This window comes from Euleptes europaea, chromosome 19, assembly GCF_029931775.1.
Source record: "Euleptes europaea isolate rEulEur1 chromosome 19, rEulEur1.hap1, whole genome shotgun sequence".
Taxonomy (NCBI): domain Eukaryota; kingdom Metazoa; phylum Chordata; class Lepidosauria; order Squamata; family Sphaerodactylidae; genus Euleptes; species Euleptes europaea.
In genome coordinates this window covers 33,031,601-33,056,570 of record NC_079330.1, presented here as the reverse complement: position 1 = coordinate 33,056,570, position 24,970 = coordinate 33,031,601, and the positions used below count along the sequence as shown (strand labels likewise).

General features: G+C 47.0%; 1 protein-coding gene across 1 annotated transcript in view; it reads right to left on the bottom strand.

Annotated features, from left to right (window-relative positions):
- AATF (apoptosis antagonizing transcription factor) overlaps positions 1 to 24,970 on the bottom strand; it is a 111,088-nt gene that overhangs the window by 28,437 nt on the left and 57,681 nt on the right. The window contains exons 9-11 of the mRNA XM_056865037.1: positions 14,891 to 14,958; positions 7,602 to 7,682; positions 4,148 to 4,219 (exon numbers count right to left, since the gene is read on the bottom strand). Coding sequence (XP_056721015.1) covers positions 4,148 to 4,219; positions 7,602 to 7,682; positions 14,891 to 14,958 — 221 coding nt within the window. The remainder of the gene's footprint in view (positions 1 to 4,147; positions 4,220 to 7,601; positions 7,683 to 14,890; positions 14,959 to 24,970) is intronic.

The window sequence follows — 24,970 nt, the reverse complement described above, 5'->3', positions numbered from 1 at the left end:
AGTGCTTGGGGCCATATGGGCACGTGCGCACGTCCAACAGTATCTGTATCAACAGGCGAATTATAAACCGTGTCAATCCAAGTTAATGCAAAGCTGTAATCCTCTTTAACTGGAGATCAAAATCAGTGCCATGAGTTATGTTTGTCCCGCAATCTGATAAGCAACAGGAGCCTCTAATAAAAAGAATAACGAGAACCCTTAACGATGCAGTTAAGAGGGAGCACCCATTTAAAAATGCCGCTCTTGTTCCAAGCGATTAGATCAGTGTCGTGCAATTTCACCCTGCCCCAGTTCACCTGCTGGAGGCCGGCTCGGGCTCCATCCTCTCGAGAGCTCTTTAGGAAACTCTTTTACAGAAGGCCCTGAAAGTTGTCCAACTTTGCATGAATAGCACAAAGGCGCCATTACAAGGTTAGGTTCATCACATATTATGGGTTGCATGCTCTTGGTCCTTATGCAACAAATGAAGAAATTAAGTACGCTGGACTAAAAAGGAGGTCTTCAAAATTAATTCATACTGGCAGTTTATGACTAGTTATGTCCAGACCATGAGTATGCCTAAATGCTGCAGAAACACAGACATGGAGCGCTTGATATTCCACCTTCCATGAAAGAGTTCTTGCCCAAAACAGTGTGTGTGTGTGTGTGTTAAACTACCGCTACTTTATGTGAAGATATTATTCCCGGAAAGAATCTGGTGGTTAATGTCTACAGTGCCTAAGCAGTATTACTAATGCTTTATAATGGTTTTAGACATGCTGACTTGGATGATGCAAGGCCTATTGGAAACAAGCAAACTTAAAATGTAAACTATGCATGTTTAGGGCATAAGAGAGACAGAGCAGTCTATGATGGTCCCCACTACTTTGCTACAGGAATTCTTAGAGACAGCTGGAGTGGTATAGTGGTTAGGGTGTTAGAAGACCCTAGTTCAAATCCCCACTCTGCCATGGAAGCTTGCTGAGTGACCGTGAGCTAGTCATACACTCCCCCGCCTAACCTACCTCACAGGGTTGTTGTGAGGATAAAATGAAGGAGAAAAGAACGATATAAGTCACTTTGGGTCCCCACTGGGGAGAAAGGCAGCATTTAAATGAAGTAAATTTAGAATAAAATAAAAATAAATGAAAGGCTTTGGATCGTTTTGATTCACACCAGGATACAACGAGCCCTCTTCATATTAAGTTTCTTTGTACCAAGAAACTCTACGGCACATTACTGTCTAATCCCCAACCTTTTTGAGCCTGCAGGCACCTAAAGATTGAAAGTGAGGGGGCCAGGCACACCTCCCTAGGGAGGTTGTTCCATAATTGTGGGGCTGCCACTGAAAAGGCCCCCTCTTGTAAACCCACCAAACAAGTTTCTTTGTCAGGACAGTCAGAAGGGCCTCTCCCTGTGATCTTAATTCCTGGGCAGGAACATATGGGAGAAGCCGGCCCTTCAAATAACCCGGTCCCAAGCCATGTGGGGCTTTAAAAACCAACACGTTAAATTGGGCTCAAGAGCAGATCGATAGCCAGTGTAACTGCTGCAGTATTGGGGTCACGTGCTCATGGCAGCTGGTCCTGACCAGCAGTCTAGCTGCAGCGTTCTGCTCTAGCTGCCGCTTCTGAACACTCTTCAAGGGTAGCCCCAAGTAGACTGGATTGCAATCGTCCAGTCTACATGTAACCAAGGCATGGATCACTGTGGCTAGATCTGATTGACCCAGGAATGAACAGAGCTGACATACCAGCTGAAGCTGGGCAAAAGCACTCCTGACCACCGCAGCCACCTGGTTTTCGAAGGTGACCGCTGTGTCAAGCAGCACTCCCAAGCTGTAAACCTGGCTTTTCAAGGGGAGTATAATCCCATCCAAAACAGGAGAGATCTGAAGTCCCTGGTCTGCCTTTCTACTAACCCAGTGAACCTCTCTCTTGTCAGGATATGCAGGCAACTGCTCACATGAACACATGAAGCTGCCTTCTACTGAATGATACCCTTGGTCCAGCAAAGTCAGTATAGTCTACTTAGACTGGCAATGGATCTCCAGGGTCTCAGGCAGGGGTCTTTCATATCACCTCCTTGCCTAGTCCCTTAACTGGAGATGCCGGGGATTGAACCTGGGACCTTCTGCATGCCAAGCAGATGCTCTACCACTGAGCCACGGCCCCTCTCTGGATACGCCAGTGACTTGATTTTGAAGGGCAGAGAGTCAACTTAACTGCTGTTATTTGATTTTGGACAGTGGCCCTGATACCGTATTTATCATTTATTTGTTTAAAATGTTCCTACAGCCCACCTTTCTCAACACACCTTCTCCGACAAGATCAGGTTTTAAAAATGTAATTCAACAACATAATCAAGGTTATGCACAGGCTGAGGTGGCAAAGGCCATTCAGGGGCCCAGCGGAGGCTACCCAACAACAGGGCATAGAGGCCAAGGCTTTCCCCTGATGCTGCCTCCTGGCACTGGTATTCACAGGTTAACTGCCTCTGAAGGTGGAGTTTGCCTTTAGTCACCATGGCTACTAGCCAATCATAGACCTACATGAATCTAGCCCCTCCACCTTCCTGAGGGAAGGGACTATGGTTCAGTGGCAGAGCCTCTGCTTGGCATGCAGAAGGTCCCAGGTTCAATCCCCACATCTCCAGTTAAAGGAACCAGGCAAGTAGGTGATGGGAAAGACCTCCGCTTGAGACCCTGGAGAGCCGTTGCCAGTCTGAGTAGACAATACTGGCTTTGATGGACCAAGGGTCTGATTCAGTAGAAGGCAGCTTCATGTGTTCCTGTCTCTCTCCCCCTCCCCTTCGTAGACAATTAATTTCTTTTATAGGCTTTAAGCGCACTGCTGTTTTTCCCCAATTTTTTTCACACTATAAACACACGGCTCTCCTGTCACATGGGAATTTATTTGTTGTGGGGGGTCAAGCCTCCCAAATGACTGAGCAAAAAAGAGCTCTGTGCCTGATCACACTGCTGTGAAATGTGCATTTGCATTTTCAATCTAGTAATTCACACTTGCAAACAATGAAATTACCTTCTGCTGCAGCTACAGGAAGCGGTGTTAGCATTACTTTCCCACCTTAGTGCGTACGCGGGTTTTGCGTTAGCATTCTTTTATTTCCAACAACAAAAGAAAGCAAAAAAAACCCCCATACAATCTTCAAGCTGGAGTTTCAAATTAGATGTTGCGTTACTCACTAGTCCACATGCGCATTATGAGCCCCACGCTATGGTGGAGGTGCACTGAAGGAACTTGTTGCATTCCACCACCATACCCGGAAAGAGGGCAAATTAGTCCCGGATGCAGAGCTGAGTGATCCAATCCAGCAGTGAAGTAAGAAATCCCAGGGAGGAAACTGTGTTACAGGGCCACACTAAGCAGGGGGTGTAACTTTGCTTAGGGTTTTATTTTATTTCACTAATACTCTGCCTTTCTCCCCAATAGGGACCCAAAGTAGTCTAAATCATCCTCCTTTTATCCTCACAACAACCCTATGAGGTGGGTTAGTCTGAGAATGTACGATTGAGGTCACCCAGCATGCTTCCATGACAGAGAGGCAATTCAAACCTGAATCTCCCAGGTCCTCATCCGACACTCTAACCACTACGCCATACCAGCTGGCACTGTTAGTCTGGTTACAACAAGAAGAATGGGGGAGGGGGGCGCTCGCAAATTTGACACATTGTGATCCAAAGAGATAATATACTACTTATCAATTTATGCCATAATTAATTTACTAGTCTTCAAGGTACATTTAGACTCTTGGCTGCATTGGGGATGGGGGGAAGTGCTCTGAATGGATGGACACTTAAAAAAAAACCACGTACAAAGCAAGGTAACACCTGAAGCACTTGAGCAACATACGCCAAGGGTGTAAGAAGATCCCTGCTGGATCAGGCCGGTGGACCTCCTAGTCCAGCACCCTGTTTCACTCAGTTGCCCTGGAGGGCCAACAAACAGAGCAGGTGGAGGGGGGGGGGAACAAACTGCAGCCTAATGCAGTGTACAATTCCAGAAGTAAACTGACGTGGCGGGGCGTGTACTGCCGGTAACAAACGGCCAGCAGATACAAAGAACCTGAGCCGGTGACAGGCTGAAGAACAGGTCAATAGCCAGCTGTCACAAAACCCTCCGAGAAGCATAATTAAGCGCTTACTAACCTGGCATCGTCATTCATTGTGCAGTGGTCAATGGGCGCCATGAAGCTCACCAGCTTGCTGTGGACGTGATACCTGACATAAGGCAGAGATGGGGGAGGGGAAACAGACAATGGATTAAAAAACTATCAAGAGGGAGAGGAAGGAAAATTCTCACACTTTCACAGAGAGCCTCCCAAGTTGCTAAACAGCCAGATCACATTATGTTCAATCCTTAGCTCCGTATCCTTGGGATGCAACAGGAGAACTGATGGCCACACACCAAGGTAATAGGCAAGTAAAAAAGAATTGCCAATATTTTTTAACAGGACCTGTTTTTAGAGGTGCGCAGGCAAAACGGACAACTTGGAGTTACTTAAGTGCTGAACCATTTGCGAGCAGGGTAGTCATTTGGATTCCACGCTGCGCTTCGGAGGCAGATGGCCACGTGTTTCCGAGGTCTGGCATAGCAGAATGGGAGGGGCTGTGGCTCAGTGGTAGGGCATCTGCTTGGCATGCAGAAGGTCCCAGGTTCAATCCCGGGCATCTCCAGTTGAAGGGCCTAGGCAAGTAGGTGATGGGAAAGACCCCTGCCTGAGACCCTGGAGAGCCGCTGCCAGTCTGAGTAGACAATACTGACTTTGATGGACCAAGGGTCTGATTCAGTAGAAGGCAGCTTCATGTGTTCACGTGGGAAAGTCCTTCCCCTCCTCCCCAGCTTTCCACGCCATCCCCAAGGAAGCCTTTAAAATCTCTTTTTTCACAACCAGTCTTACACCTGGCTACTTTTGACATTACGAGTGTATCATGCAGCCAGACTTTTAGACCGACAGCATCAATTGCATCCTTCCCCCAATGCTTCCTCCAAGCAAGTCAGGATTCATGTTCCTCCTCCATTTTATCCTCAGAATAACCCTGTGAGGTAGGCTAGGCTGTCAGAGAGAGTGTGTGACTTGCTACAGGTTAGTCAGTGAGTTTCTCAACTGAGTGGGGGGCTGAAGATGGGTCTCTACAGCACCAGACCGATACTCCACCCCCACACTGGCTTTTAGGCCGCCTGGAAGCTATCTGTGCTTTAATGCTGAACACCAGAGATATAGAAAGGAACACTGCAAAGGCAGTGGCACTTTTGGAAATTTGAAATAAGAAAACCGGTTGCAAAGGCTGCTTGAAGTTAGGATCCTTTCTCTACGGTAGGCCAGGGAATGGGCAACAGCTGGTGTCAAAATGCTTGGAAGCTCTTCCCTAAAAATGTGCTTCCAGCCCTTTCAAAAGCCAGCATAGTACAATGGTTAGTGCTGGACTAGGGTTTGGAAGGTCCAGGTTTGAGAGTGACTTTGGGACAGTAACAGACTCTCTGCCTGTCCCACCTCACAGGGTTGCTGTGAGGATAATATGGAGGAGAGGAGAATGATGTAAGCTGCTTTGGGTCCTCTTTAGAGGAGGAGAAGGAGAGGAGTTGGTTTTTATATGCCAACTTTATCTACCACTTAAGGAAGACTCAAACCGGTTTACAATCACCTTCCCTTCCCCTCCCCATAACAGACACCCTGTGAGGTAGGTGGGGCTGAGAGAGCTCTAAGAAAACTGTGATTAGCCCAAGGTCACCTAGCTGGTTTCATGTGAAGGAGTGGGGAAACCAACCCGGTTCACCAGATCACACTCCACCGCTCCAAACCACCACTCTTAATCGCTACACCACACTGGCTCTCTGGATATAAATGAAGTAATAACAATATATAAGTAATATAAATGAGGTAATTAAATTAAAGACTGCCATCCTTTTGGATTATTTATTTGCTAACTGCTTTGCACTCTATGTGATATATAAAATAAAACGACAAAAATATATTACTTTTTTGCCTTTTAGGGCAGGATTTTATTCTGTGTTATTGTGATTACGCCCTCCCCTTCGCCCTCCATGAAACCCGAGCACCAGACACGCCTCACAGAATGCTTCTGGGACAGCCCCCGGGAGCCATAAAACCTCGCAACTTGCCTCAGGGGTCCATTTTTCCTTTTCACTATTTTGGGTAACTGGCCAGGAAAAAAATCTCCAGGCTACCCAGGCTACTCCAGGCTACTCATTCCAAACCCCTTTTAGTTTACAAGCCCCGCTCGGGGGTGGCACGGTGCTTGTCAGGATGCTCCAACTGAGTCATGAATACATCCCGGCGGTGCGCGATGCTGACAAGCAGGAATATTGATAGTCAATAATTGCAGGCTTTTAGGCCCAACAAAGCAGCTCTCCCCTCTTTTCATAAATTATCTTATGACATCTATCTTAAAAATTGCTATGCCAGGCCTGACCCAGCCCGACTCTGCTGACTTTCCATCGAGTGCCATCTCTGCTCAAGATTTATCATTTCGCTTACAAACAAGATGGTGAAACGTGGCTCACTGCAGCCTCCCTCCCTCCCAGCTCACCCCCAACATGGCAGGTTTCCCAGCTTTACCATACCAACAAAACATCCCTTCAAGTTATTCAGACATAGAACAGGGAGAATCACAGAATCATAGAGTTGGAAAGGACCACCAAGGTCATCTAGTCCAACCCCCTGCACAGTGCAGGAAATTCATAACTACCTCCCCCCCACACCCCCAGTGACCGTGCCCAGAAGATGGCCAAGGTGCCCTCCCTCTCATGAGCTGCCTAAGGTCAAGGACTCAGCATTGTTGACAGAGAAGATACATAAAAACCACGTATTCTGTAGGGGTGGGTGGGACGGGAGGGTGTTGTGTCTCTCCTACTTTAAGCCCCTCCCCCCCAGTACCTCTCCAACTTAACTGTGGGGGAGCTAAAATTTGGGCTTTGGAAAATGGAAGGCCATCAATTCTAAAACAGTGCGCCAAAGCATTCACCTAAGCAGGAGGCTGCGCACTGCACCCCTGTAAGATTTGTTCATCTGGTCTTGCTTTCACTGTGAATGTGTAACTGTCATACTTATGCACTGGTTGTGACTGTTCAGTAACTCCATATGCAGACATATAGAAGAACTATTTTCCCTCCCTCAAGTGGGCTGCCTGTTGCATCTACAAATGAGTAGCTTCTCTGGCCTCGCCTCCGCCTAGTCAGCCTGTGCTGGGAGTGGATTATTTCCCCGCATCAGATGCAACCAAGGTCATTCAACTGCTCCCAGTGCCTCTCTGAGGAGCCTGCCTGTTGCATCTCTGCTTCAGTCACTGCACAAGCTAGCCTCCTTCCAAACAAGAGGCACACAGACCACCTTATACAGAAACATAGCAGTGTTAACTTTAACATGCACACAGTTTACAATGTAAATACTAGGGAAGGTTTTGTGCGTGTGTTTGAAAATGCCTCCAGTTTTAATTATGGAAAAAGCATGCCTTGGTTTACCACAAAGTTTAGGAACGACAGTGGTATGCATCTGAAACAGAGTAAGAAAAGAGGGCCCTGTGAAGAGGACAGCAATGAAAAGTCAACGTTTGACAACAGAGCAAAGTCTGTGATGCTCACCGGATTTTCCTTCCCTTGCTGGCCTTTCGGTCCACCTTCTTCCGGATTTTGCTCCGCAATTTCTGGATAGCCAGCCATTGCCTAGAAAACCAGAAAGATGCGGCAAGGATTATTATGGAGTTTTCATCCCAATTTTCAAAAAAATTGCAACCCTCAAAATTGCTTCCAAAGCAGCTCCAAGGAATCAAAATCTAATATGAGTGGAAAAAGTTCTGCCCCACAAAAAAATTCCCTGGCGAGGCTCCTCTGATTGGCTGCTTCCCTGCCCTGCCTCCAGTCGCAGCTGAAAGGGGACAGATCCAGACACCATGGAAAAGCTGGACAGGGATCGGGCCTCAAAAGGATAACAGATCCTACCTCGTCTTGAACAAGTGCAGAAATAAGAAATGCTACCCATGGCTCGTTTTTCTGGGTGGCTGGAAGGTTCTTGATATTGAATACTAAATCGCTCGGTCTTATTTTGAATCTCAGCCAGAAGTAGTTCAGGGGATAGCATCACCACAATCGGTCTACATCTTTCCGTCTCTGTGATATGCAGGGTTCCCAAGTCCAGGCTGGGAAATACCTGGAGATTTGGGGACGGAGCCTAGGAAGGGTGAACTTAGCGGAGGCTGCTCAGCGGGGATGTGATGCCATACAGCCCACCCTCCAGAGTTGCCATTTTCTGTAGTCTGGAAATCAGCAGTAATTCCAGGAAGACTCCAGGCCCCACCTGGAGGTTGGTAACCCTGGTGGTGTGGGAGCTGGTGTTGAGGAAAGGCTAAGAGACTGTGCTGTGATGCCACAAACTCACTCAGAGGCAAGACAGTCTCCCTCAGACTCCCCAGCAGAAATAAGGGCAGTTTGGAGCAGTGGAGTTTGGAGCGGTGGAGTCTGATCTGGAGAACCGGGTTTGATTCCCCGCTCCTCCACATGAGTGGCAGAGGCTAATCTGGTGACCTTGATTTGTTTCCCCACTCCTACACATGAAGCCAGCTGGGTGACCTTGGGCCAGTCACCCTCTCAGCCCCACCTACCTGACTGCGTGTCTGTTGTGGGGAGGGGAAGGTGATTGTAAGCCGGTTTGATTCTTCCTTCAGTGGTCGAGAAAGTCGTCATATAAAAACCAACTCTTCTTCTTCACAGTAATACCGGCCTACTTTATAGGGCTGCCCTAAGGATTTTGGTAAAATTACCTACGTGATGCACATTTAACACTGAAAGCGCCATATAAATGCTAAGCCTTGTTATAGTCGGCACAGGGAACAAGCACAGGGACGTATTCATGGGGGCTGCCCCTCATTTGGGGCACTCTCCTGAAGACTTGTCAAAGCCCACTTTCAAGCTATACGTTCAGGAAAGTCACACTGTACAGCCCTTCCCAGATTGTACCATTTCATGCTGCGCATGGGGAGGCCGGGTCATACATTTAAACGCTACTTCATGCTCAAAACTTTCCACTCACAGAAAATCAGTAATATAAGGGGGGAGTCTTCACCTTGATGTGCTAATAACCATGGGCAAGGGCTATCCGCAACCAGTTCCTGCTATGCCACTGTGGTGTAGTGGTTAAGAGCAGTGGTTAAGAGCAGTGGACTCTAATCTGGAGAAACAGGTTTGATTCCCCACTCCTTTACATGAGCAGCGGAGGCTAATCTGCTGAATTGGATTTGTTTCCCCGCTCCTCCACATGAAGCCAGCTGGGTGACCTTGGGCTAGTCACACAGCTCTCTAAGCCCCACCAACCTCACAGGGTGTCTGCTGGGGAGAAGGAAAGGGAAGGTGATTGTAAGCTGATTTGATTCTTCCTTAAGTGGTAGAGAAAGTCAGCATATAAAAACCAACTCTTCTTCCCCAACCATTTTGAGCCTGTGGGCACCTTTGGAAATCTGACACAGGGTGGCAGGTGCAACCACAAAATGGCTGCCACAGGAGGCAGAACCAACAAACCTAGGAAGCCCACGTGCAGGGAGGGGGGAGGAGGAGAAGCAGAAGCAGATGGAGAAGAAGAAGTAGAGTTGATTTTTGTATGCCGACTTTCTCTTCCACTTAAGGAAAAACCAAACCGGCTTACAATCCCCTTCCCTTCCCCTCCCCTCAACAGACACCCTGTGAGGTAGGTGGGGCTGACAGAGTTCGGAGAGAACTGTGAATGGCTCAAGGTCACCCAGCAGGCTTCATGTGGAGGAGTGGGGGAATCACACCCGGTTCTCCACATCAGACTCCATCGCGCCAAACCACACCACCACACTAGCGGTGTATTTTTTAAAAATACACTGGGAAAGAGGAGCGAGAGAGAATAAAACCGACATTGTGGTGGCAGCTGTAGCTGAACCCATCTTATTTTTATCTGCACAGCCAATCAGTTTTCCAGCGTCCAACCTGTCGGGCAAGAGCCCTGCATGGCCCCACCCACTTTTTGAAAACACTTGGCGGGCATCATGAAAAGTGTTGATGGGCACTATGGTGCCCGCAGGCTTGTCCAGGAGAAATTCCCAGGAAGATTGCACCAACCAAGGGAGTCCCAGCTTTGCAACCTTTATCAGTGGCCAAGTCCGAAACAGCTTCTTTAAAGTGCAGCCAGCTATGGGCAACACATCCCAGAGGAACAGGAGCAGGCAGCCTTCTCATCTTGACCCAAATCAGCACACACAAGGAATTGTATTGATGAAGGCAATCTCACAGACAAGTCCATGAAAGATACTAGCCCACATCTTGAGAGATCCACATTCTGCCTTAAAAGCAACAAACCAACTCCTGTACAGTATCCCTACCTGGTCACCAGGTGAGCATTACTCACCACAGGTGATCAAGGAGAGACATGGTGGGGGTGTAACTGGTGAGACTAAGCAAGCCTGGGTTCAAATCCCCACTCAGCCATGAAGCCCAGTGGGCAACTTCCTCTTGGCTAAACCTACCTCATAGGGTTGTGGTAGGGTTGCCAACGTCCAGGTGGTTATACAATTCAAAAATCGTCCCTCGTGCTATAATAACAGAGTTGAAGGAAAATAACAAGCACTGATGGCTACTGGAAACATCGATAAGACTTTTTATAATTCAGTCATAAAAACCAAACCTTATACAGTGAAACAGAAGCCTTAGAATATGCCTTAGAATATTTTAAGCAAGTATATTTGAGTCAAATATACTTGCTCAAGCCACCTTAAGCCCGATGGACAAAGCATCAGCGAAATAGGAAAATACCGGAATCCTATTTCGGGCTTAAAATATTCTAAGGAAATTCTCCTCAAAGTAAAGGGCAATTTAGCCCTAATTTTTGTTACAATATACTTTAAAATCAAGTTTTGGCTCAAAATTCTTCGGCTACATACAGCCAACATCGATCTGCAACTACTTTTGCCTGCGGTACCTGTTTCATCTGCGGCTTGGCATGCTGCTAGTGCCGCCCCAGTGAACGGATCTCCAGCCTTCACCTGAAACTTGGCAACCGGGAGACCTCACCCGGCGGAATTTATTTTCACCACGGGACTTTTTTTGCTTCTGTTTCACTGTATAAGGTTTGATTTTTATGACTGAATTATAAAAAGTCTTATTGATGTTTCCAGTAGCCATCAGTGCTTGTTATTTTCCTTCAACCTCCAGGCGGTGGCTGGAGATCTCCTGAGATTATCTCCAGGAGACCGAGATCAGTTCACCTGGAGAAAATGGCCAATTTGTAGGGTGGGCATTGTACCCTACTGAGGTCCCTCCCCCCAAAAAAAATCTCCAGGTATTTCCCAACCTGGTACTGGCAACCCTAGGTCTTGATTAGGATCAAATGGAGGACAGGAGAACCTTGGAGAAAGGGCGGGGTAAAAAACATTACAGATATATAGTAAGTAGCTATATATAAATCTGGATTGAGGGCCTAGGAGAGAAGCTTGTATCTCTCCACTGCTACTGGTCACATTCTTCTTTCCTACTCACGCGGAGCATAAAAATAAGGCAGACTTTAAGCTACACAAGAGCTTATTTTGTGCATGACAGAAGTATATTGTAGCGCTATGGGGAAAATGCTTATTTCTTTCTTCAGTGCTGTGCTTAGGGGGGAAAAGCTAAAATTAAAAGAAAAAACCATTTCCAAAATCAAATTTAACAAACGGTATACATTTAAACAGCCACCAGCTAAATAATTTGGAAGCACATAAAAAACAGGGCCGGGGGGAACCCAAACCAAATAAAAAGGGGGGGGAGAAAGTGAATGGGCTGCTGTGAAGCCATTTGATGTGTTATGAAAAGCTCGGGGTGCTGGCAAAATCGTTTCTTGTCCTCGTTAAGATATAGCCGAGTCGGGTTTTTAAGTACGGCCTGCCAGGTTTATTTGGTGGTACATCTGGAACATTATGGAAACCTCCTCTTGCTATAATTTAAGCAGGACACAGCCCCCCAAAAAACCGCACTTAAGCTGTGATTACATTGTACATTTATCTGACTTCACCATAAAATAGATTACGGTAATTAAGATTATATTAAGATTGTAGTAATTGGATTTTGAGATTTCCCCCCCGATGCAGGGTTCTGCGTTGAGTAAATCAGGTACAGGCAATGCCACTTTTGGGCTTAAAAATAAAAGCGTTCATAACTAGCAGCAGGGACTTTCCCTCCCCACGTCGCTTCTCAGCACATCTTTGGCGCATACAAATCCGGTGCAATAAAAAAGCCAGTCAAAAACTACTTCCTCCCCTCCTAAGCCGGCCACAAACTGTGCTGACAAGGAAGAGAGATTCACAGAACATCCAAACACTTGTCTGGAAGGGTATGAATATGAGGATTCAGACTCAAACTATTACTATTCCCTGCACGGCATTTCTGCAGTGTATGTATTTATCTACAAATTTATACCCTGCTTTTCTGCCCTCACAAGGGCCACCCAGGAGGTTAAGAATTTAAAACGTGATAAAAATCACATTTTAAAACTACTAAAATCAGCCCCCTCACACATGCTTAATTAAAAATAGAGTTATAATACATACAAAGACATAAAAACAGCAATTAAAACATTGGTCAGGAAGGAGGGATTGCTGAGGAAAAGTCAACATTAAAGTCTTCATCTGCTGGGAGAAGAGGGCAACAGAAGGGGACAGATGAATTTCGTGATTGAGTTCCACAACTTTGGTGCCATGATCAGGAAGGCCCTCTCCTGGGTTGCCACCTACCCACCTAACCTCAGATGGTGGAGGCACCTGAAGCAGGGTCTCCAAAGGTAACAGTAGTGGTTGAGCAGGTTCATAAGGATGCGAAGTCACTGGGCTGTTTTCACACAACCTAGGGTTTCCGAGCTCCATGTGTTTATGACTGACTCATGACCAGGAGGGATGGGGAGTTGAATTTCCCACCTTCATCTACCCCATCAAGTTTTAAATCAGGATGGAGGCAGGGTGTTCACCTAGAGCTCCATTCATAAAGAAAAAAAGGGTCCCCCAAAGTGGCAGAGAGGTAAGCTGCAGTACTGCAGTCAAAGCACCTGAGTTCAATCCCGACTGAAGTCGGTTTCAGGTAGCCGGCTCAGCCTTCCATCCTTCCAAGGTTAGTAAAATGATGACCCAGCTTGCTGGGGGTAAAGAGTAGACATCTGGGGAAGCCAATGGGCAAACCACCCCATAAACACAGTCTGCCTAGTAAATGTTGTGATGCGACGTCACCCCATGGGTCAGTGATAACCAGTGCTTGCACAGGGGACAACCTTTACCTTTAAAGTGGTAAGAGAAAGGATCAGGCCTACACCCCTGGCAGGTCACACAGACCACTGAGCCTTTGCTGCCTGCTTGGGATGGCAACAATCAGAAAATGTGTTGATCAGGCCCCTATATGCGGCTGGGGAGCTGCCCTCTGTTTGGAAGGTCCCAAAGAGGGATCCCTGCTAAGTAGCATGATAACCCTGGTTTAATTTGGAAACCCAAACAACAGCTGCTTTGGAATGATATCTCAGGCAATCTTTCCCCCTCCTACATCATTACCAAAAATTGCATTTAAAAACCAATGGGTTTGTTTTTTTGGCATAATTGGTTATTTTTAAAAAATTGCTAAAGAAAACTGGTGGGATAAAACACAAAAAGGTGACTATTATAAAAGCTCTAATTATAAGTAGGACGGGGTGCAGATGAACATGTGAAGCTGCCCAAATCAGACCTCTGGTCCATCTTGATCAATACTGCCTTGCTCTGACTAGCAGCCACACTCCAGTGTCTCAGGTGGAGGCTGTTCTCCTCACCAGATCTTTCTAACTGGAGGTGCCAGGGATAAAAACTGGGACCTTTCATATGCAAAGCAGAGATGTTCTACCACTCAGCCAGAGTCCTGCCCGTAAGATAAAATTATTTCATGCTTAACAGCCTTTGAAAATATGTACATAGTTAATTCAAATATTTGCACCCCACCCTTACAGCATATATGTCCTTCAAAGCCACTTACGAAATCCACTAATCACACAACAAATTAGCAGACTACCACACAAAACAGCTTGCTCTTCCCAGTCTTTCCGGCAGCCGCCCCAAATCTCTGGAACTCCCTTCACCATGAGTTGCCCTGACCTGGATGGCCCGATCTCATCAGATTTCAGAAGTTAAGCATGGTCAGCCGTGGTAAGCACTTGGATGGGAGACCACTGAGGAAGCACAGAGTTGCAACACACAGAGTCAGGCAATGGCCAACCACCTCTGAACATCTCTTGCCTTGAAAACCCTACTGGGGCGCCGTAAGTCAGCTGCGACTTGACGGCACTTTCCACCACCACCACACCATAAGTTACATCTTGCTCCTACAATACTGGACCTCCTAAGACATTTAATCACATTGTTGTTTTTGGAAACCCTTTTAAAAAAAGTAATTCCAACCCTGATTTTAAATTGTAGGGTTTTTAAAATCTCTTGTCCTTGCACTATGCAATTACAATTGTAAAACCAAAGTGCAATCTGCCTTGAGCAGTTCTCAGACCTTGACAACCTTCAGGTAGGTTGAGCTGGGTGCAGTTCTCAAACCATCTTTGCCCACCCTAAGCAATCCTTAAAATGGAGGCCAAGATTTTGCAAGGTAGAATCATCAGATCTGTTTCTCCTCTCTATGAGTTGAGGTAGGGGGATTTTAAGAAGTCCCCTCAACCTTGTTTTTAATTTTACAATTTTTCTGCGATCCTCTGAGGGTTCCCCAGGTTTGTAAACAAGTGTCCCCTGTCTGTGCATGGCCCCATTGTGGACATTTTTTTACTTTTTATGAAATACAGACTCACCAACTCCCCGGAGCATCACCTAGAGAGCATAGATAAATTGCCCACCCACAAATTACACTCAACAAAACCCCGGCATACGGCTCACCTGCCCATCGCTACTTGATCATTTGGGTCCAAGGAGCTGGTTTTACGTTCAATAAGTTCACGGAGGAGCTAGAAATGAGAAGAGAGGAAGCCATGTTTTAAAAAACAAGAACATTTTCAGAAAAGTATTTAAAGTTATAGGGATGTTGAAAACACAGGCTAATCAAACTCCCAAAGCCTTAAACATTTTTAACACCAATCCACTTACAAATGTCTTTTTTTTTTTTAGAGCAAACATATTAAAAGCAATGTAGGCACCCTATAAATACATGTTTAAAACTAGGGCACTGTATGCTTACATACGTCAGGTGGGCCACATCAGATGGGCCACATGTAGAAGAATTTAGACTAGAGTCTGCTGTTTTTGGAAACTGAACCAACCGGGACAAGATCTCTCTGTTCACAATTCACATTTTAACTTTTTGCAGGTACCCAGGAACCAAAAGCCCTCTCTCTCATCTGCCCATTTAGGCAGCAATCTGTCCGAGTAGGGGTCTGTCCTTTTGCTTACACAATCATACACCTTCCATACTGTGTGTAAGTCATGGCTGACTTATGGTGACCCTGCAGGGTTTTCAAGGCAAGAGACATTCGGAGGTGGTTTGCCATTGCCTGCCTCCGTGTCATGACCCTGGTAGTTCTTGGAGGTAGCCCATCCAAATTCTAACCAGGGCTGACCCTGCTTAGCTTCTGAGATCTGACGAGATCAGGCTAGCCTGGGGCTATCCAGGTCAGGACCCTGATAAAAAAGCAAATACTGAAATCTGCCCCTTGTAGGGCAAAGCAACAATGCCCAAAGTGATCATCATTAGACAGCCAAAGCCCCAAAAGAAAACAAGTACACCTGCAGTCCAGTGACAGAGCACCTACTGTACACGCAAAAGACACCAGGATTCTCCAGTCATAGAATCACAGAATTGGAAGGGGCCACACAGGCCATTTAGTCCAACCCCGTTTACTGCATCTGCTTGGCATGCAGAAGGTCCCAGGTTCAATCCCCAGCATCTCCAGTTAAAGGGACTAGGCAAGTAGGTGATGTGAAAGACCTCTGCCTGAGACCCTGGAGAGCTGCTGCCAGTCTGAGTAGACAATACTGACTTTGATGGAACAAGGGTCTGGTTCAGTATAAGGTAGCCTAGAGCATCCCTGACAAGTGCTTGTCCAGCCTCTGCTTAAAGACTGCCAATGAGGGGGAGCTCACCACCTCCCTAGGTAGCTGATTCCACTGTCAAACAACTCCTACTGTAAAATGTTTTTCCTAATATCCAGCTGGTACCTTTCCTCCAGCAATTTAAACCCATTATTGTGAGTCCTATCCTCTGCTGCCAACAGGAACAGCTCCCTGCCCTCCTCTAGGTGACAGCCCTTCAAATACTTCAAGAGAGCAATCATGTCCTCCCTCAACCTCCTCTTCTCCAGACTGAACTTTCCCAACTCCCTCAGCCTTTCTTCGTAGGGCTTGGTCTCCAGGCCCATGATCATTCTTGTCGCTCTCCTCTGCACCTGCTCAATTCTGTCTACAGCCTTTTTGAAGTGAGGCCTCCAGTACTGCAGACAATGCTCAAGGTGTGGCCTGACCAATGCAGTGTACAGTCAAACTGTCTTGGGCAGCAAATATTGGGAAAGACCTTTTTCTAACCAAGATGCACTTTTAGTGCAGAAGGTTCCAGGTCCAATAAGTGTAAAAGACCTTAACCGGAGTACTGGGAGCTTTGCTACCACTCCAAGTAGAGAACACCGACCTTGAGGGACCAAGGTTCTGATGCAGTATAAGGCAGCTTAATACGTTATCACACTCACTCATGCTTTGATTTATAGTCTGATCGCTGGTTTTTATTGTCTGGGTTCAATGTTGCATTGCGAGATACCCTGAGCTTCGGAAAGGCACGGCAGACCCACAAATTAGCCTCTCGCACAGGAATGTTTTGTGGAGCTCCTAAGGGGTAGGGAAGGGGAGAGCGAAGAAGCAGGAAAGCGCTCGGGAGTGCAACATGGAACACCATTAAGAAGACTTATCGTACTACAGTTAATTTCAGACGAATCAATGAGCGCCGCAGCATTCCCTTCATCATTTTATGATTAGCTTAATCCACCCTCTATCTGTATCAGTCCAAGATCTTTAAAAGGTCAGGCAGAAAATACAGGGGGAAAGGTGGAGGTATCCCTCTCCAAGCAAGTTGGACAGGCGAGGTAACAATCTTAAAGCCAGCGTGGTGTAGTGGTTAAGAGCAGTGATTTGGAATGGTGGACTCTGATCTGGAGAACCAGGTTTGATTCCCCACTCCTCCACATGAGCAGCGGACACTAATCTGGTGAACTGGGTTTGTTTCCCCATTCCTACACACAAAGCCAGCTGGGTGACCATGGGCTAGTCACAGCTTTCTCAGCCTCACCAACCTCACAGGGTGTCTGTTGTGGGGAGGGGAAGGTGATTGTAAGCTGGTTTGAGTCTCTCTTAAGTGGTAGAGAAAGTCGGCATATAAAAACCAACTCTTCTTCTTAAACCCAAACCAAGTGGGGTTGGCCCTTGGATTAGCAGATGCCAGCCAGTAGTTCAATGGAAATCTTTAGTAAAGAATGGAAGATTCATACCATCTGAAGAAAAACAATTCCACCACTGCTTCTGGGCATCTGATGGAAGCTGCAGGTATGTGGTGAAGCTCTAACTAGATGCAGGCAATTTAGTGTCCTGGAGTAGGCCACGGTTATTGGCTTGCACACAGCTGCAATCCTCATTCAGGGTGACAAATGCATGCTCCCCAACACGTCACCCAGCACGTCCCAGCTTTCACTTTGAAAGAGCCTAAGGTCCTAGCCCTCATGAACGGGGCACTAAACTCAGAAACACAAAAGCGCTGCTCACTCACACACATCCTTTTCCCTGCTCTCATCCTGCATCCGACTTCTTCCTGGGTGACCTTGGGACAGTCACACACTCTGCCTAGCCTACCTCACAAGGTTGTTGAGAGGAAAAAATGGAGGAAAGGATGTTGTAAGCCACTTTGGGTCCCCGTTGGGGAGAAAGGCGGGGTGTACATACAAAGTAAATAAATAAATAAGGCTTAATTATGATGAGTAATCCTGCATCTGTCAAGCTGTTCCCCTGGCTGCCACTAAAGTACCGGTTTTTTTTAAGCTACAAACATTGGTATTAAAAAGGTAAAAGTCCCCTATGCAAGCACCGGGTCATTCCTGACCCATGGGGTGATGTCACATCCCAACGTTTCCTAGGCAGACTCTGTTTACGGGGTGGTTTGCCAGTGCCTTCCCCAGTCATCTTCCCTTTACCCCCAGCAAGCTGGGTACTCATTTTACCGACCTCGGAAGGATGGAAGGCTGAGTCGACCTTGAGCCGGCTACCTGAAACTGACTTCCGTTGGGATCGAACTCAGGTCGTGAGCAGAGCTTTTGACTGCAGTACTATAGCTTACTACTCTGTCACTGGGCCCATGCAAAATCCAGAAACAAATCCACATAATACCTTTTATTGAGGTCAATTAAAATGATACAAAACACTGTACAAGGTTTTGTGTTCATCAGATCTCTTCATCCTACCCATAACGTAAACAAGTTGAAAGGAAGGAAGGAAGGAAGGAAGGAAGGAAGGAAGGAAGGAAGGAAGGAAGGAAGGAAGGAAGGAAGGAAGGAAGGAAGGAAGGAAGGAAGGAAGGAAGGAAGGATCTAAGCTTCTTCTAAGTCTAGTTCTTCCGGTAGAAGAAAGTTCCTCCATGGTGGGAGAAAGGCAGGAACTACAAGTTTTTTAAAAATTAAATGGTATTTATTCAGCCTCTGCTCTGTCTTGCTTCCTTCCCTCTACTGAATTTTACTGCAAGCTCCTTGGGGTAGGGACTTTTCTTCTCACTTGCTCTATAAAGCACCATGATGGCGCTATAAAACCAAGCAAACTTCACAGAGATGGGGAAGCATTTTTGTTTCTGGAAAGGGTTTTTCCTGTTCACGTGCAAGTTGTTTTCAACTTCTGGTCTGGCCATCCAGGGGCCAGGACTCCTTGAGCACCTGCCAAGCAGACTTAGAAACTTATAACCTCTATTTTTTTACACTCAGTAATGAATGGAAGAAAAAGTCTAAAAAAAAATCTGGAAAAAAATCAAGAGGGAGCAAAACTCAAGGCAGCACAAATCTCTACAGACTAATACACAAGGCACATTAATGAGTACCGCTTTGGTTGTGCTGTCTTTATCAAAGCAGGCATTTGAAAGATTTTTTTAAAAAAGAAAAAGGTATACTCATTGTTTCTCCCTTGCAAACTCTTTTCTACTTAAACCACTTAAAAACACAAAGAAAGGCAATTAAAATGCCCCCTGTGATGTTTTCTTCATTTGCTTATCCCCCTCCCCAAATTATTATTACTGCAGCAATTATGTTCAGAGCTATTAAGGGCCAGACAGGCCGCTGCTTTGTTCTTGCAGGGATTGCGGGGTGGGGGTGGGGAGAGAACAGAAAACCCAGCAAGCGCATCTCTCCGTCCTGTTTATCTGATTGATTCCCCAACATCTTCTTGGCACACAATCTATCAGTTTATCTCTCCCACTTCATCACAGTCACTCCTGGCAGCTAAATACAAGATCCAAATCCAGCCCTATGCCGACAGACGACACAGTAAACCTGTGTAACTCCCAACGCCGCTCTGTAAACACCTGCCCTTAAGGGCTTGGCGGGAGGTGTGGGAAAAGAGGGCTCTGTCTCCTGTGCAACATCGCAGGGTGCCGGAAGAGAGATCAGAAGAAGCCATCTGAAGAGGGGCCTGCAGTCCGGACCCTATTCTGCCCCACTGCTTGGTATCTGCTTCCCTCTCAGCCTGAAGAGGAGAAGACTGAGAGGGGATATGATAACCATCTTCAAGTACTTGAAGGGCTGTCATGTAGAGGAGGGTGCAGAGTTGTTTTCTGTTGCCCCAGAAGGTCAGACTACAACCAACGGTTGAAATTAAATCAAAAGAGTTTCCGTCTATACATTAAGAAGAATTTTCTAACAGAGCGGTTCCTCAGTGGAACAGGCTTCCTCGAGAGGTGGTGAGTGCTCCTTCCTGGAGGTTTTAAAGCAGAGGCTAGACGGCCATCTGTCAGCAATGCTGATTCTATGACCTTAGGCAGATCATGAGAGGGAGGGCATGTTGGCCATCTTCTGGGCATGGAGTAGGGGTCACTGGGGGTGCGAGGGAGGGAAGTAGTTTTGAATTTCCTGCATTGTGCAGGGGATTGGACTAGATGACCCTAGTGGTCCCCTCCAACTCTATGATTCTTAGCTCTTCTGAAGCCGCAGGAGCTGAGGAAGAATGAGTGCTTGGGGGCGAGGAGCTTGCTGTGATCCCACTGGGCCATGCCCATCAATGCAGGAAGAGCCCTGCTGGATCAGGCCAACGGTCCATCTAGTCTAGCATCCTTTTTCCCACAGTGGTTAACTAGAAACTAGGACCAAGCAGGAGTAGGCATGCCAAACACTTGCTTCATGGGCAATCTCCCAGCAAAGAAGAAGAGTTGGTTTTTATATGCCAACTTTCTCTACCTTTTAAGGAGAATCAAAGCGGCTTACAATCTCCTTCCCTTCCTCTCCCCACAACAGACACCTTGTGAGGAAGATGGGGCTGAGAGAGTTCGGAGAGAACTGTGACTAGACCAAGGTCGCCTAACTGGCTTCATATGGAGCAGCGGGGAATCAAACCCAGTTCTCCAGATTAAAGTCCACCAATCTTAATCACTACACCACGCTGGCCTTCACCAGTCAGAGAAACAGTGAAGGACAGAAATCACATCAGGCTATGAGTCAATGTCACATTTTGGGGGAAAAACTGGACTTGATGTCAGCTGACGCTCTAGAAACTCTATGGTAATACCATAGAGACCCTGAACTGGTTGACCCAGGCTAGCCTGCTCTTGTCAGATCTCAGAAGCTAAGCAGGGTTGGCCCTGGTTAGTACTTGGATGGGAGACCACCACGGAAGTCCATGGTTGCTACACAGAGGCAGGCTATGGCCAACCACCTCTGAACGTCTTGCCTTGAAAACCCTGCAGGGTCGCCATAAGATGGCTGCGACTTGATGGCAGTTCCCACCACCAACAGCATAGAGAATTGGCTGTTGCACTGTCACATCCTGGTTTTGGTTCAGAAGTGATGTCAGCACATAGCCCAGCATCATTTCCTCCCCTCACCCCGCCCTTGAAGCTCCCGGGGATGCCACCACACTGGGCATCCCTAAGCAGAAGGTTCCCCCCAAAAAAAACTGAAATGGAGGAAGTAAGATTTAAGATTCCTAAATTAAAAACCATTCAAATGGCTTCCAGATCTGTAAAAGGCACAACCAAAGCAAACGTGGCTAGGGACCAACTACCTACCAAGTAGCCCCACCTGCCTGGCTGCCTCTGGTCCTTTTGGGACTTCATTAGTCTCCCCCTTTTCCAGCTCACAGTTGCTCCCCACCCCCCAAGCAGCATCCTGGGAGCAAGCGATATCTTGCAGTCCAGGATGAGTGATAAAATTCATTTACCAAAGGAAGTTGTAATTTTTGGTTTCTTGTTAATCCAGCACCAAGCTTTGAGGGGAAGGGGGAGCAGAAGGAAGAAAAAACATGCCTCTCCCTCCCTAAAGTTGTAATATTTCATTTGGCTCAGCAATCCCGACTAAAATTTATTAGTCAGAACCGAACAACTCCAGTCGGACCCCCACCTATTCCATTAGGAATGACAGATGGCGTTTCCCAGTGGCTAATTATTAAGTAGGAAGCGCAAGTAAATCACGCTATCGGAGCTAAGCCCTGACGTGTGAAGACTGAAATGCAGAAGAAGCAGATGCAGGAATAGGGTCACAACAGTGGAGTCCACCGCCATCGGGGAAGCGCTCCCCATCCCTCCTACTGAAAAAGCGCCCTGTGATGCCCACCAACAGCTGCTTCAAAGATCATTTTGTTTGGAACACACGGCATGGCTCATTGGCACGAGTCATCTGTGGCAATTGGTTGAATAAGGCAGCTCTTTCTATGTATGATAGGCTTGTTATAATTTAAATGTGCATGTGTTTTCAGAGGGAGTATGCAGGGAACGGCACATTGGAATGCTCCTAATACTTCGTGTGCACGTACACACGTGCGCATGTGTGTGTAAAATGTGAGAGCCAGTGTGGTGTAGTGGTTTATGTCAGGAACCGGCCTGTTGTTCAGTATTCACTGTTGTTCAGTGGCTGGCCAGGTGGCTAGCCCCAAGGTCACGATGTTATTCTCTGGACTTATGCCGGCTCTGCCCTGGGAACAAGACCCTGAGAACAGGGAACAGGGGGAGGGGTTGTTGCTTTTCTTTATATCTCCCGTACCCTCAGCATTTCCCCATTAGTGTCGTTGCTTATTCCCCAAGTCACTTTCTGCTTCCCACTGTGCTTATTTCTCAATAAACAACTTTCTATGGAAAACTTGCCTAGGAGTTTGTTTGTGGGATTTAGCTGGTGATCCAGAGCTGACAGTTAAGAGTGGTGGTTTGGAGCGGTGGACTTTAATCTGGAGAAACGGGTTTGATTCCACACTCCTCCACATGAAGGCAGCTGGGTGACCTTGGGCTAGTCACAGTTCTCTCCAAGCTCCCGCCCCACCTACCTCACAGGGTGACTGTTATGGGGAGGGGAAGGGAAGGCGATCGTAAGCCGCTTTGAGACTCCTTAAAGGTAGAGAAAAGCGGGGTATAAAAATCAACTCTCCTCCTCCAACACTCCTAGCTTGTCAGGGAGAAGGCAAAGCTATACTCCTTTTCCCAAAGACAACCAAGTATGAATCCAGGCTTACACAGCAGATTATACGCTACAGATCCTTACCGATAGAACCGGGGTCCCCGACATGGCACTGACCAAATGTTTACAGAAACTGGGTGGGGCTTTTGCCCAGTCCTTCCTTTGCCCACTAGAAATTTGGCCACTACAATGTCGTATTCCATTGCCAATTTTTCCTAAAAAAGTGAAAAAAGCCCAAGTGCTGCCGGGGGGGGGCAGACCTAAGCTCTGGAATTCTCCCCCCAGGGAGATCTGCCTGTCCCCTTCTGCTGCCAGCAGGTGAAGACTTCTTTTGTTTTGTTCGGCCTTCCCTCAGTGATCCCTCCTTCCTGCCCAACGTTTTAATTGCTCTGTTTTTAATTTGTTTTAATTATGTGTCATAGGGAGGTTGATTTTAATGGCTTTGAACTGTGGTTTTATCGTGGATGCTTTAAACTGTTAGCCACCCAGGTGGCCCTCGTGAGGGAAGGGTGGTGGGGTAGACATTTTGTAAACAAACAAACAATCTCACTCAGAAAGCTTCATGGCAAAATAGGGATTTGAACCCACGTTCCCCAGACCCTAGCCCTGGATTTTAATAACTACACCAAGGTGGCTCTCCAATTTAAAAGGCACAATTACCTACATTTCGGCTGGAACTTAGAAACCCTGTTTATTTGTTTTATTACTTTCAGTGCAATCCTAAGGAGAGTTACTCCAGTCTAAGCCCATTCATATCAATTAACGTCCACTGGAGTACTCTCCTTAGGATTGCATTATTAGTCTATTTCTATCCCACCTTGAGCAGATTTTGGGGAGGTAGGTAACAGAAGAGGGAAATGAATTAAAAAACAAAATAAAAATGAATCACACTGAACAATAGCAAAAACCTAGGCAACATCAGTACAACTGTGCCCGTTAGAACAGCCATCAATAAAATCAGCAGTATAAAAACAGCTAAACATAGCTTATAGAAAGCATGAGCAGCAAGGAAAACAGACAAGACCTATCAAACACTAGGAGGATGGGATAAAAAAGGGTTGAGACTCATGCTTAAAAATCAATACAGTACTACGTTTCCTTGACATGCTAGCCTTCTGCATGCAGGAAGTTATAAGTGGGAGGTCCCCAAACTTCTTGTTCTCTTAGAGCAGAGGTGGGGAACCTTTTTCCCGCCAAGGGTCATTTGGATATTTATAACATCATTCGCGGGCCATACAAAATTATCAACTTAAAAATTAGCAGACCAAGCCCCAAGCAGGCAGCTGCCCCAGATGACCCCCCCTTGCACAGGCAAGCAGGCAGGCATCCAACCAGTGGCGCACTTGCCCACCTGGTGGCACAGGATAGTCTGTTGCACCAGCCGGGTGTAGCCATCCAGCCGCACGCCGGAGTTGCTCCTGCTCTGCATGGTCGGGGCCGAATTCTACAGCCGGCTCCTGCTACCTCCGCCTGCAGGGATGAAATGAGGACACACTGGCTAAGAACTCCCCCCCCAACACACACACATTCTGGCCCTGCCCCCTTTAACCCCTCCATTGTCACCACTTCCGCCCCCAGCCCTCTTGTAGTACAGAGGGAATACGTTTCTCCACGGCCCGGGTGGGAAAGGGTTAGCACAGTTTCTTGGGTGGTCCTAGCAGCTCCATAGCGAATGACTCTTCTGCAAGGGGGGAAAAAGGTTCCTTTTCTCAACAGCCCAGGTGGGAAAGGGTTAGCACAGTTTCTTGGGTGGTCCTAGCAGCTCCATAGCGAATGACTCTTCTGCAAGGGGGGGGAAAAGATTCCTTTTCTGTGCTAAGAGTTAGCACAGTTTCTTGGGTGGTCCTAGCAGCTCCATAGCGAATGACTCTTCTGCAAGGGGGGAAAAAGGTTCCTTTTCTTGCCTTGAATAGATGCTATTCATGTCTGTGGGAGGGGGTGGATTGCCAGTCTTAGATCCTTCTGCCAGGAGATCTGCCAGGACCCATGAAGGGCCAGACTAAATGATTTTGCAAGCCTTAAATGGTCCCCGGGCCTGATGTTCTCCACTCGTCTAAGAGGACATCTCGGGGGGGAAGAGTCACAAACTCGATATGCGGTATAGTGGGCAGAGAGTCAGACTGGGCAGGCCTACCATCCAACCCCTACTTGCCCATGAAGTTTGGCAGATGATCCTGAGCAGGGGCCATGGTTGGGTGGTAGAGCATCTGCTTGGCACGCAGAAAGTGCCAGGTTCAATCCCCTTCCTTTCCAGTTGAAACAATCCGGTTGTGAAAAGAAAGAGCTCAGCCACTGCCAGTCAGAGTAGACAAGACTGATGAATGTGACCTTAAACCTGTTACACTCTCAA